The sequence below is a fragment of the Nannospalax galili genome, unplaced genomic scaffold (assembly GCF_000622305.1).
Source record: "Nannospalax galili isolate Female #2095 unplaced genomic scaffold, S.galili_v1.0 scaffold283, whole genome shotgun sequence".
In the NCBI taxonomy this organism is placed as follows: domain Eukaryota; kingdom Metazoa; phylum Chordata; class Mammalia; order Rodentia; family Spalacidae; genus Nannospalax; species Nannospalax galili.
This window is the reverse complement of record NW_008350535.1, coordinates 2914827-2927133: the sequence shown is the minus strand read 5'-3', so window position 1 is coordinate 2927133 and position 12307 is coordinate 2914827. Positions and strand designations below refer to the sequence as shown.

General features: G+C 41.9%; 1 protein-coding gene across 1 annotated transcript in view; it reads left to right on the top strand.

Annotated features, from left to right (window-relative positions):
- LOC103745804 (PH and SEC7 domain-containing protein 3) overlaps positions 1-12307 on the top strand; it is a 143940-nt gene that overhangs the window by 110416 nt on the left and 21217 nt on the right. Inside the window, exon 7 of the mRNA XM_008847809.2 lies at positions 4437-4580. Within this exon, the coding sequence (XP_008846031.1) occupies positions 4437-4580 (144 nt within the window). The remainder of the gene's footprint in view (positions 1-4436; positions 4581-12307) is intronic.

Genomic DNA, 12307 nt, shown 5'->3' with positions numbered 1-12307 from the left:
TCAGCTGTAATCCTAATGGGTTTTCCTTTATATGTGACTTGTTTCTCTTTTGCAGCTTTCAGAATTCTCTCTGTTTTGTACATGTAGTGTTTTTACTATGATGTGCCATGGAGAGTTTTTTTTCTGGTCCTGTCTGTTTGGTGTTCTATATGCTTCTTGTATATGTATGGGCATGTCTAACTTTAATTTTGGGAAATTTTCTTCCACGATTCCATTAAAGACCTGGTCCATGCCATTATCTTGGGATTCTTCTTCCTGTATGCCTATGATTCATAAGTTTGGTCTTTTTGGAATCACACAATTCCTGTGTATTTCATTCCTGTGATTTCTTAAATTTTTCATAATCTTTGCTTGAGTGGTCTAGTTCATCCACTTTATCTTCCAGTCTTGATACTCTGTTTTCCATTTTGTTCATCCTGTTGTTGAGGCTTTCTCTTGTTGTTTCTAATTGGCTTACTGAGTATTTCACTTCCTTCTTCATTTCAGCCTGAGTATTCTTCAATATTTCTAACTCTTTTCTGAATTCATTGAGAAGTTTATCCCTATCTTCCTTCAGTTCTTTGATTTCTTTTTGTGTGTGTTCTTTAAATTCACTGAATTCTTTCATCATGTTTATAATTGTTCTTTTGAGTTCTATGTCCTGCATTATCTCTAGGGGTTTCTCATTGTACTCCTTTAGAGGACCATTGGTATTTGGTGGGGATATGTTCTTTTGGTTTTTCATGTTATTATTTTTTCTCTGTGATTTTGGCATGTGAATTTCTTTTGTAGTTTCCGGTTCTTGTGTGAGACTCAGGCCTTCAAGTTTAGGTCTATTTCTTTCTGTGAACTTTATGTGTCTTTCTGGTTTACTTTTGGGGCATGAAAACCTGGTTCGTCTAAGCTTCTGGTTCTCTCTCTTGATTTTATATTGAAGTTGCCGGATTGATTTTGTCTTCAGGAGTTCCTGCAGAGGCCCATTTCAGATGAGGGTCAGATGATTTCAGGCTTTCTCCTAAGGTCTGGATCCCTCCAGGACTTATTTTGGCCTCAGGAACTTGGGGGTTGGACTGGCCTGGGAGCCTGGCCCAGAAAAGATGCTGGTCTAGGGCAGCTGGTGGCCTTGCCACCCAGAGATGCAAAGGCAGATGGGGCGGGAAGAGGCCCCAAGGACTCCTGGGGACTGCACTGAGGAGCTGGGTTGGTCCCAGAGAGAGGCCTGTGGGTGGGCGATAGGTAGTGTGTTTTTAATAATATGTATACATTGTGCAGTGATTAAACTAATAAACATATGTGCAAGTTCTCTTATTTTTTTGTTGTGAGAATATTTGAAGTCTCTTTTAGCAGTTCTGAAATATATAACACATTATTAATTATAGTCGCCATGATATACCATAAAATTCTTGAATTTATTCTTCTTATCTGACATTTTGCATTCTTTGACCAACATCTCCTTTAAACCCTCAACCCCCACATTATAGCCACTATTCCACTCTCCAGTATTAGGAGTTTGACTTAAGATTTCATTTGTGAGGTGATACAGTATTTCTCTATGAGTTTGTGTTATAGTATATGACCAGAATTTTCTTTTTCAGACTAGACTGAGTAGTATTTCGTTGTAATTATAGACTACATCTCCATTAGCCTTGTCCCTGTTGTGGGACACTTAGTTTGTGTCCTTATCTTACTGTTGTGCGTAATGCTATAGATGCCATGGGGGTACATAGATCTTTTTGAGGTTAGGGCTTCTGCATATGCATCTTGAAAAGGCACTGTTTGTAACAGTCTACAGAATCTGTGGCAGAACATAGGAGATGAATGAAGAATTGTAAGAAAAGCTCCCTGAAGGAATTTCATGGACCTTCTGCATTACCACTGTATGAACAACAGGCTTCCTGAAGTCTGAGTATACATCTTTGTATGTGCCCGTGCTTCTCCAGGACGACTCTAGGCATTTGTAGCTGGAGTTTTAAATGAACTTGTCATTTTTTTTCCCTCATTCCGCATGTTCCTGCCACCTCTTTTGTTCATTTTTGCTCTTATACTTGTCCTTACTTCTTTCTTCTATTTTGATGACTTTTGACTTGTAGTTTGTTTTCTTTGTTTGTCTTTAAAGATGTGCAGTATTATGAAGGTCTGTAAGATACTAAAGGTAACTCATGTTTTCTGGATATCTTTTTTTTTTTGGTCTTTTTGAGACAGGGTCTCCTTGTAGCCCCAGCTGTCCTGGAATTTACTGTTTAGACCAGGTTGGCCTTGAACTCACAGAGATCCACCTGCTTCTGCCTCCCGAATGCTGGGATTAAAGGTGTGCGCCACCACACCTGGCTCTGGATATCTTTTTAAATTTAAAATATTCCTAAGCTTAATTTAGTATCTATAATTATTAATTTTCTTAAAGTTTTTAAAATTCATCTCTTAATGCTGCTGTAAAAATTTTATAATCCATATTATGCTTGTGTTATATAAAACAGGTTTATTGCATATTTTAAGTCCTCTTCGTCTGCCATCCATTTATTTTGTATTGCACATACAAAATTTATGCTCCAAATTTTGGACAATTTGCATGGAAAAGTAGAATAATAAGCAATTATATACTTGCTGGAATGCAAGATAATTCCAATATCTTTGTTTCAAGAATGTTTATAGCTACCGAATGTAGTACTATATGCCAATAATTCCAGTGCTCAGGAGGTTGAAGCAGGAGGATCATGAATACTAAGTTCAAGGCTTACTCTTGCTATACAGTGAGACCTTGTCTCAAAAAAAGAGGGGGAGGAGAATGAGTGTTGAATGTTTTTAATATGCTCTAAGAAGGTTCTACAGCATATCTTTTTAGGCAGCCTATTGCTAAATTAATATAAATAGTGTCCTGTATTAAGCTCCACCCACCTAGGGCTCAGGGACAGGACCATTTTGGAAAAGAGGGCAGAAAGATTGTAAGAGCCAGGGTAGGAGGTACACGGCCATATGGAAACAAGAATCTAACAGGCACCTGGGACCTTGCTCATATGAATCTACAACAATGAAATCAGCATGCACAAGACCCATGCAAACTCTAGCAGACAAAAAACCCAGCAAAAAATTGGTGAAATGGGCAGCAGGCCCAGTCTTGGTCAAAGAACTACTGACAGCTGATTACTGCTGGGTGAGGGAGAGCTGATCTTGTTTAAGGAGTCAGTTAGGCTGACTAGACACTGGTGGATGAACTTGCACTGAGGCATGTCTGGGTACACTAACTTGACTCGATAGGCCTTAATATAAATGACAAACTGCTTAAAACCCAGTGTGGGGGGCAATGGGAGGATACAGATGGGGGAGGGGATATAAAGATGATTAAGATGTTTTGTATGAAATACACAAAAATTCTATTAAAAAATTAAATTAAAAAAATGGTGTCCTAGAATGGAATGTTTTAAAAATATTTATTATTTTTATTTTATGTGTATTTGTGTATTGCCTGTATGTAGGTAAGTGCACCCATGTCATGCAATGTCCACGGAGGATAGAAGAGGCTGTTGGATCCCCTGGGACTGGAGTTATGGACAGTTGTTAGCTGCCATGTGGGTGCTGAGATTCGAACCCAGGTCTTCTACAAGAACAACCAGTGTTCTTAACTGCTGAGCCATGTCTCCAGCCCCTAGAATAGAAATCCTCATGCACAGGACTGAGCACACTGCATTGCTTCATGTGTGTGCATTAATGCTATGCAGGCAGCTATGCAGGCAGTAGTCACTCAACGTTGAAGTTTAGTTGAATCACTACTTTGGGTCAATAAAGTTAAAGTGAGCACGTCTGCTGCTCTGGAGAAGAATTTCATCTGATCGGTTTTAGAGAAGAGGCATCGCTTCGTAGTACTATTCATGTCAAAAAGGAAAATGTGCACAGGGTGTGGTGGTGCACACCAGCATTCAGAACACAGAGGCAGGTGGATCTCTGTGAGACTGAGGCAAGCCGGGTCTACATAGTAAGTTCCAGGCCAGCTGAGTTACAGGAGACCCTGTCTCTAAATAAATAAACAAGGGGGAAAACCCTGTCTCAAAAAAAAACCAATAAGCAAAAGGAAAACATGACGTTCATTATGATAAGCAGGGAGAAGCCGGCAGCATTGTGAGTGTGAATGAAATGAGAAGCCAGGTTTTGTGACTCCGGGATGGATGTTTAACTGTTCGACTAACTTGCCTGTCAGGGTTTCTCGTAAGTGGCCTGGTCCCCACTTGACAGTTATACCTGATACATAAAATGTCTTATAGCTTTCTGACAGGAGCCTGGCTATGGATGCTGGGATCCATTGCCCTTCTGGGAAGGAATATGCCAACACTGTATGAGGAAGTAGAAGAGGGTTAGTGGACCATTTTGATAAATTAAAGTCATTGAACATAAGGGATTTTAAAAGGGACTCTATACTTTTCATTGATTATTTTCTGTGCACTAAATGGCCTAATCATTTCTTGCAGGAGGAGCAGCTGAAATCTCATGAAAGCAAGCTTAAGCAGATTACCACTGAGCTGGCTGAGCATCGTTCATATCCCCCAGACAAGAAGGTCAAAGCCAAGGATGTCGATGAATATAAGCTCAAAGATCACTATCTGGAGTTTGAGGTATGGGGAGCCTAAATGTTAACAAGTGCTTGCTTTATGATCTGTTTGAGGCCAATAAGTCATAAACAGTTCCTGTCAGGTCATGAGCCTGCCTTGTCTTGGCTCCCACTTGGGACCACCTAGCATGACACAGCAGCTCATGTTTGTGACTGTGTTTAAGCAACAAATAAATATCAAAGAGTGACTTCCAGTGTATGTACTTCAAATACCCTCCTGATCAGAATAGTGCGTATCTGTTGTAAGGCTAAAAAAAGAACACCAGTACAGGGATCTGCCAGAGTGGACAGCTGTTTTCAGTGCCCCTGTGTCTCTTCCAACAGAGTTTGGGTCAAAATAAGGTACAGCAGAGGAAACAAACTGTGGGCTGATAGGGAGCATCAGCTCTTGCCTGCACGCTCGTGCTGTGAAGTGATGCCAGTGTTCAGCCACTCTGCCCTGCTTTTCAGGACTATTGTGGAATGAAGTTTCAACACTTTCACCCCATTGTGAGTGTGATGAGAAAGAGGACCCAACCATTGCTCTGTGGAAATGCAGAAAACTCAAAACCAATTGAAAGCAATCTGTTCCTACATGTTCCCTTTGTCTAAGATTTCTCCCAAATGAATGCCGGGATCGTCCCGCTCCCCTCCTTAGCCAGCACCTTCAGAACCTTAAAGTGTCTTTTTCCAATAAGAAAAGATAATCTATGTACCGTGTAATCCAACACAGCATAATTACTCCTCAGTTTTCCACACGTTTTCCTGCTGGGTGTGTTGACTCTCAGTGGCTGCTCCTCATTGCAGCCCTGGACCCTTCATGTTCCTCATTCTTCATTCCCATCTTATTACCATTCTGTTTCCTTCGAAGGACTGAAATTAGCATCTCCTGAGCCTCAGATCTTGCTCTTGCCTCTGTGGTGCTTCGTTCTGTCCGCTCCTTCCCACAGCCACAGCCTGGCCACCCCTGTACCAGTCCCGGCTTCCTCATCTCTCACATGAAGCTAGCAGTTGATCCTGCTGTCTTTCTTTTCTTCAGTTCATCCAACAACCTTGTCTGTTGTTTTTCTGAAGGTCATTCCAGATGACGGCACTGCCCTGTTCAGCACTGCCCTGGGTCACTCTTTACCCCACCCCCATCAACCTTCTGAAGTCTCAGACTTGAATCTGAGAAAGTGTGGCTTCCACTTCTATCCAGACCAGCCTTCTTTTTTTATTATTTATTATTTTTACTTTATGTGTATGAGTGTATTACCTGCATGTATGTGAGCGCACCCGTGTCGTGCAGTGCCTCAGAGGTCAGAAGAGGACATCGGATTCCCCTGGAACTGGAGTTAAGGACAGTTTGTAGCTGCCATGTGGGTGCTGGGAATTGAGCTCAGGTCCTCTGCAAGAGCAGCCAGTGCTATTAACTGCTGAACCATCTCTCCAGCCCCGGACCAGTCTTCTTATGACTCCCAAATCTGCATGTTCCTCACATTCCTGCCCCTTCTCCTGACACACACTAGTATCCTGTATTCTGCTAGTTCTGCCTCAAATGCCCTTTCTGTCATTTCTGTGAGTCCTGCTCATCTTTCAGGGTTCAAATCTCTCCCTTGAAAAGCCTGCTGTAGACTCACCCACGAGGTTATTCTGTTGTGGGATTTGCCACAGTCTGCTTTATGTTGGTTATGTTGATTTTTCTTTGTGTCTGCAGTGGATTCTGCACACCCCAGTGCAACACAATCAGAGCTCTGTGCTTTGTTGTTGAATTGCACAAAATTTCCTACAGACCTTAAGAACCCACTTCCTGAGTTGTCACATGGCTGTTATCTTACATTTAAGATGGCCCCTCCACCACAGAACCATTCACTAATCTTCATGATCAAGGGCGTCCTTGCTCTGGTCAGATGACTGTACCAAGAAAAATCTTTTAGTAAAGGAAAAAACTGGTTGATGAAAGCCAGGGAAGCCTTCCCAACAAAAGACTTGAAAAATAGCAGCAGAGTTAGTAGCTAGTCCTTGGCCAGGCATGTTCATTCTTGGGAAATGGGAGTTCTCCAAAAGCAATCATTATTCTTCACACTTCTGGAGTGGCTTTAAGCAAAGGCTCCGTTTTTGTTTCACACATTCTAATTAAATTTCCCAGCACCTCACTCCCCAGCTTCCCTCATTCCTCACCTCACTTTGAGCCCTTTGTGCTTCAGGGGACTGAGCCTCTCCCCAAGAGGTGGGGGCATTGCTAGGCCACAGGCAGGTAGCCACTGCTGACATGGGCCTGCCTGTGGATCTTCTGTGGGGCTCTTTTCCTGAAAATGCAGCCCCACAAAAGCCAGTGTTTTCATTTCCTGACTTGAAATTAGACCAGCTTTGGACCAATTAAGTCTTACTTTCCAGGGCTGTCATCTCCTAAAAGCAGACTCACGCTACTGTGTCAAGTGTGTTTAATGTGTCACGTTGCATTTTCTGTCAAGTGCACTAACCTATACCTCGACCAGGAAGGTATGAGGGGACTTCACTTTGTGCAAATATCGTCTGAAACAGTTTCTGTAAGACTCATGCTTTTTGAACACTGAGTCATTGTTTTTCACCAACTCAAATGAAAATTGAGGTAATGGATCATGTAGAATCTACTCTGCTGTGAGTTCAGCCACTGGAATTGATCTCCTGGGAGTGCTTGTGGAGGTCCTTGCCAAAGGAGCATCTTTTGCTTTATAAGCAACATTCCTTGAGTCGTTCCCTTCATTGCCTGAATAGTGTAGAGAGCCCTGGCCTGTTTGCTTATTTTGTTTACAGTTCTACCCCAGATCCTAGAATACCGACCAAGTGCTTGATAATCAGTTGAGTGACTCAGTGAAACTTTCCTGCTGTGAATACAGTTAGCATCGGAGGAAGAAAATCTCTCAGAAAACTTCATATTAATTCCATATACGAGGACAGAGGTATAATGAGAGTAGATCTGATAGGCAGGTGAGAAAAGAATGCAGCCTCAGTTCAGTAGAGCCCTCAGATGGTCAGTGATGGGAGGAGGATGCTTGGGCCCAGTTGGATTTTCACTCATGAGGAGTTGCAGGCGAGGATCAGCTCTGGAGGATTGACTCGCTCACCTGTTCCTCAGTAGGTCATCATGAGGAGGCCTCGCTTGGTCTCAGAGTGATTCCTATGATTTTCACAAGTCTCCAAGGAAAAGCACTTTTCTTTGGGCAGAATATTAAGTTTCAGCTGTGCGCACCAGGAGTGTCCCATGTCTGCATTTCAGTCATGACCCAAGTTGCTTAGCGGGCCAACAGTTCTTCCCAGTGAGCCAAATTCACAGCTCTTCCTACTCCTAAGAAATTCTGCAAGCCTTTGATCACGGTAAATAGTTAGAAATTCTAGTACAAATGTAAGTTTAGGACTTAAAGGAATCGATAGGAAATAAGGAAGCCTCCGTGTTACCCTTGTAAGAAAGAATTCATTTTTTATTTAAAGTAGTAAGTTCCACTTAAATGGGCTATAATTAACTAAACCCATACTTCGCTCTGACTAATAATTGTTGGAGAATGGGCAGTTGTTTTGTTCTTAACTCAGTTGGTACCCCTAAGCTATGGCCCTTCTCTTAGAAGTTTCCTTGGAAAATTTGCTTTTGGAAAGAATGTACCTTTGAAAGAAGATAAAGCACCACAAGTCTACAATGACGGAAACTGGCAATTTCCCAACTTGATGAAATAAGTATTATCAATAGCCTCATAGCCTTATGCATTAATTTCTGCTTTATTCAGCTCCCATTGTACTCTAAAGTGTTTTCATTGATTTCTAAGTTTCTGGTACATTAGGAAATTTATCAAGACTTAAAAGGACAATGGATGTTTTGTCACTAACATAAACAGTTGTAAGGCTCCTGCTAGTCAAGACACACAGTAGGCTGAGCTGTGCTGGGAAGCTCCTACTTCCCAGAGAAGCAACATTATTGACGAGATTCCCTTGATGGCTCTGCCCTTGGTCCCAGTATTTTGGCTTTGTTTCTTCATTTTTAAAAACAACAACAACTGGAAAATGAGGACACTGTTTGTTCCACAACATTTTTCATTCAGCACATAAGGTATTTGCAGTAGGTTAAGGGAGAGAGAGAATGTACATCAGCATAAACCACAGAGTCATGGCTGGGCTGGAGCTGGTTACTGAAGAGGCATTACGGGAGGTGAGATTGACCACAGGCTGGCAGGGGCCATTGTAGAGCCACCCGCAAAACTGTCCCCAACATGACGCATGTGGATTGTTTATGGCAGCACGTTTTTTAAATTTGCTTTTCTTGTGATGTGAATTCAGTTAGGCAAAGAAGCTGTCTCCTTCCGGTTGGTTGCCATCATGTCACTTCTGATAATTCTACGTCTGTGTGAGTAGCCTGGCCCTTGAAGGTATCTGAATCAGCAAGCCCTATACCGAGGCCGCTACCAGTTGTATATGGTTGGAATATTAGTTGGCTGTTTGAACATGGGCTTCAGAATTCACTGTCCAAATGAAGTCTGGGTGCCACATGAAGTTAATATGTCAGAAATTTAATCCTCAGCACAGTAGTGCTGGTTGGCAGAGCCCAGTAATCGAGTCCAGCCCTCTCTTAGCCCTCTTATCTTGTGCTGTAAGATGGTGCAGCATGAAGATTCATAATTTTTGTTCTTGGGTACCTCATTTTAGGCAAATCGTATAACCATGTAGACAGGAAATAAGTACAGAGGGCGTGGGGCTGTCTCTGTGACAACTGAAAATGCGGCAGTGACTTTGGAATTGGACAATGGGTACAGGCCGAAGCAGTTTTGAGGTGAATACTGGGAAAGCCTGCATTGTCACAAATGAAGAGGCTTAAAGGGACATTCTTCCTCTGAGGGCTCAGAGGAGGGAGCAGCTGACTAAGCACAGTCCCAGGCTTTCTTGAGAGCACCTCAGCTCTAAGACTGAACATTGTTTCCCTCTTGAGTTTTGGACTTACATGGGAGCACACACCTTTTTATGCATTTCTCTTTTTAGAATACTTGTCTAGTGTTCTACATTGATTAATTTCACAAGCTCAAACTGCTAGAGATGCATGTTCACCAAGAGTAATCGTGCTTTGAGTCCCATCGGCATTTGCTTTAGATGAGACTGGATTTAGGACTTGTGTCACTGAGCTGTGGTATTTGGTAGGTTAAGCGTATTCAATACATTGGATACTTTCAATTTATGTTTGACTTAGCAGAGCATAACCCCATGCAAGGTGTAAGGAACTAGAAAGCAGGAAGCAAGCTAAGGAAAACCCATCAACCTCTGTAGAGTCAAGCAGATTTATTAGAGAACAAACTTCAGAGGGCACCCCCACCCAGGCCCAGAGACCAGAGGAGGTAGGCACCCCTCAAAGCCCAGGATCTGGAGGACAGCACGCCCTCCCTTACACATTCAGGGTTCTTGCTTTTTTTCCCCTTTGGGGAGGGAAGGAGGTTGGGGGTAGATGTTGGGTTATCTCCTGCAGGTGCAGGGTAGGTGACCTCATTATACGGAGGGTCAGTCATGCAGCACTCGGGTCTAAGGAGTGCCCTGTGATTGGGAGCTAGCAGGGGGATGGATTATTGGGGGTGGATTGTGAGACCCAGCCTTCCAGGAAAGCCACCAGGGATGGTGACCATGGGAGAAGCATTCAGAATAGACCTAGTATTTCTCCTTCACAAGGAGCTTGGAAATTGAGATAAGAAACTGTATTTTGCATTGTGAGAAGGACATGAATTTTGGCGGGTAAAGGTGGAATGCTGTCATTTGAAGATGGCCCCCAAATTTCATGTGTTGAAACTAAGAAGAGCTAAGGGTCATGAGCACTCTGCCTTTAAAGGAGGTTACTGTTATTATCCCAGGACTAGGTTTGTTATCAAGAGAATGTATTTCTTGTAAAAGTAAGCCTAGCCCCTCATTCTCTTTTGCCCTCTTTTGCCCTCCAACCTTCTGTTATCAAATAACAGCACTTGAAAGCCCTTGCCAGGTGCCAGGATTCATACACTTCCCAGTCTCCAGAGCAACGAGTCAAATAAATCTGTGTTCATTGAAAGTTTATTCACTCTTAGGGATTCTGTTATGGCAACACAAAACTGATTAAAATGTTCTCCTTTGTAGTTAGAAGTCAGGTTTATGTGTTCTCAAGTTCCAATCCATCAGGTAAGAGAGTCGGATTCCCTCATAACTGAAGGCAAACACTGAGAAGCCAAATGCCCACTCCTGAGTTGTGACCCAGAGCAGCATATGTTCATGACTTCACACAGGGAGGGCCCACATGGGCCACATGGCTAAGAAAGTCAATTTTAGAAACAGCAAATGTCTACTATAACAAGACAGAACAAGTCTTAGGACAGAATATTTTAAATCTAAAATATCTGGGGCATTCTTGAAGCAAGATGTATCCTTTTCTATATTTTTGTTTTTGTTGTCAATTAAAATCATATTATTCCTTCTCAAACTGATTTATTTAAAGGCATGAATACATTGGAAACACTCATGAGGGGAATCTAAAACAACTTCATGTCTAAACTATACACAATATGATTTGGAAGTTACTAAACTTTCAGTGTTACTGTTGGGTATTTTGCTGCAGAGTTGTTGCTAGAAAGTTTATTGATACATTTCCTTTTGAGAAAATTCTGATTATTTCCTCAGATTGTTCATTTTTTATTTGTCAACACTGGGTTAGTAATTTTCCCATTAGGGGCTATATAGCCGGCAGCCTTTCCTTTCATAGGAGCAGTATAAGGCATAGCTCAGCACTGTGCCATATTTGCCACAAAGCAAGCCCACCTTTAGAAGCAAAGCTATGTCGTTATTAAGTTACAAGTGACCTTGATCATAAAAGTACAAAGGCAACTCTGAGTACCCTTTTCTTCCTAGTTACAGCAAAGGAGAAATCCCACTAACCCACTTAAAGTTAACTGGAAGCTGTCTGAGTCTCAGTACCTGGGGGCTAGCCTGGAATTGAATACCATCTCCTTTGTAGACAGCATCACAGATGTGGTGTTATACCCTTGGATCTGAGGAGCCAAAATAGTACAGGTTAATATAATTCTTGGGGAAATTGAAATTTTGTTTTTACGGGAATGCTATCTTATAATTATAAGTCAAAAGGTACAGACCTAAGATCCGCACTTGTCTAAACGCTGCTCCGGTTAATAATAGATACACAATTCTTTCATTGTCATTTGGAATTTCATTTTGTAGTACAGAATGGAAAAGGACTAAGAGGCTCTGAATTTTAATCTTTAAATGATTATAGTTGTCTGCAAAGGGAAGAAAAGCCTAGCAACAGATTCTTTGAGCCTCATTTAAGGAAGTAATTGCAAACAGCTAGGGCCTTGCCCCAGAAGGCAGACTAAGCATCCAGTCACATTACTTGAAATGACTCATACCCTTCCTTTATCTGCTGTGCATATGTGCCTGCGATGCCGTCTCTGATGAGTCTTTGCTTTGGGTTAAGATGCTGTCTGAAGGAAAAGGATAAATATGCACAGAGATTTTTTTTTTAAGTAAAATTAGCACAGACTGGGAGTCAGAAGGCCATTCCAGTGTTAACATTGAGCTATTTGGCACACAGTTTTCTTTTCTGTGCCCCAGTTTTCAAGTTATAAACATGAGGTGGGATTAGTTTCCTACCCAATAAAATTCCTTCCCCCACTTTTTTTTTTTTTCGTCTGACAATGACACAGTAACACATACCAGTTTTCTTATTAAGCTGATTTTTACAAACATCCCTAAGCATGTTGTACATGGGGCAAGAATATCAGTATG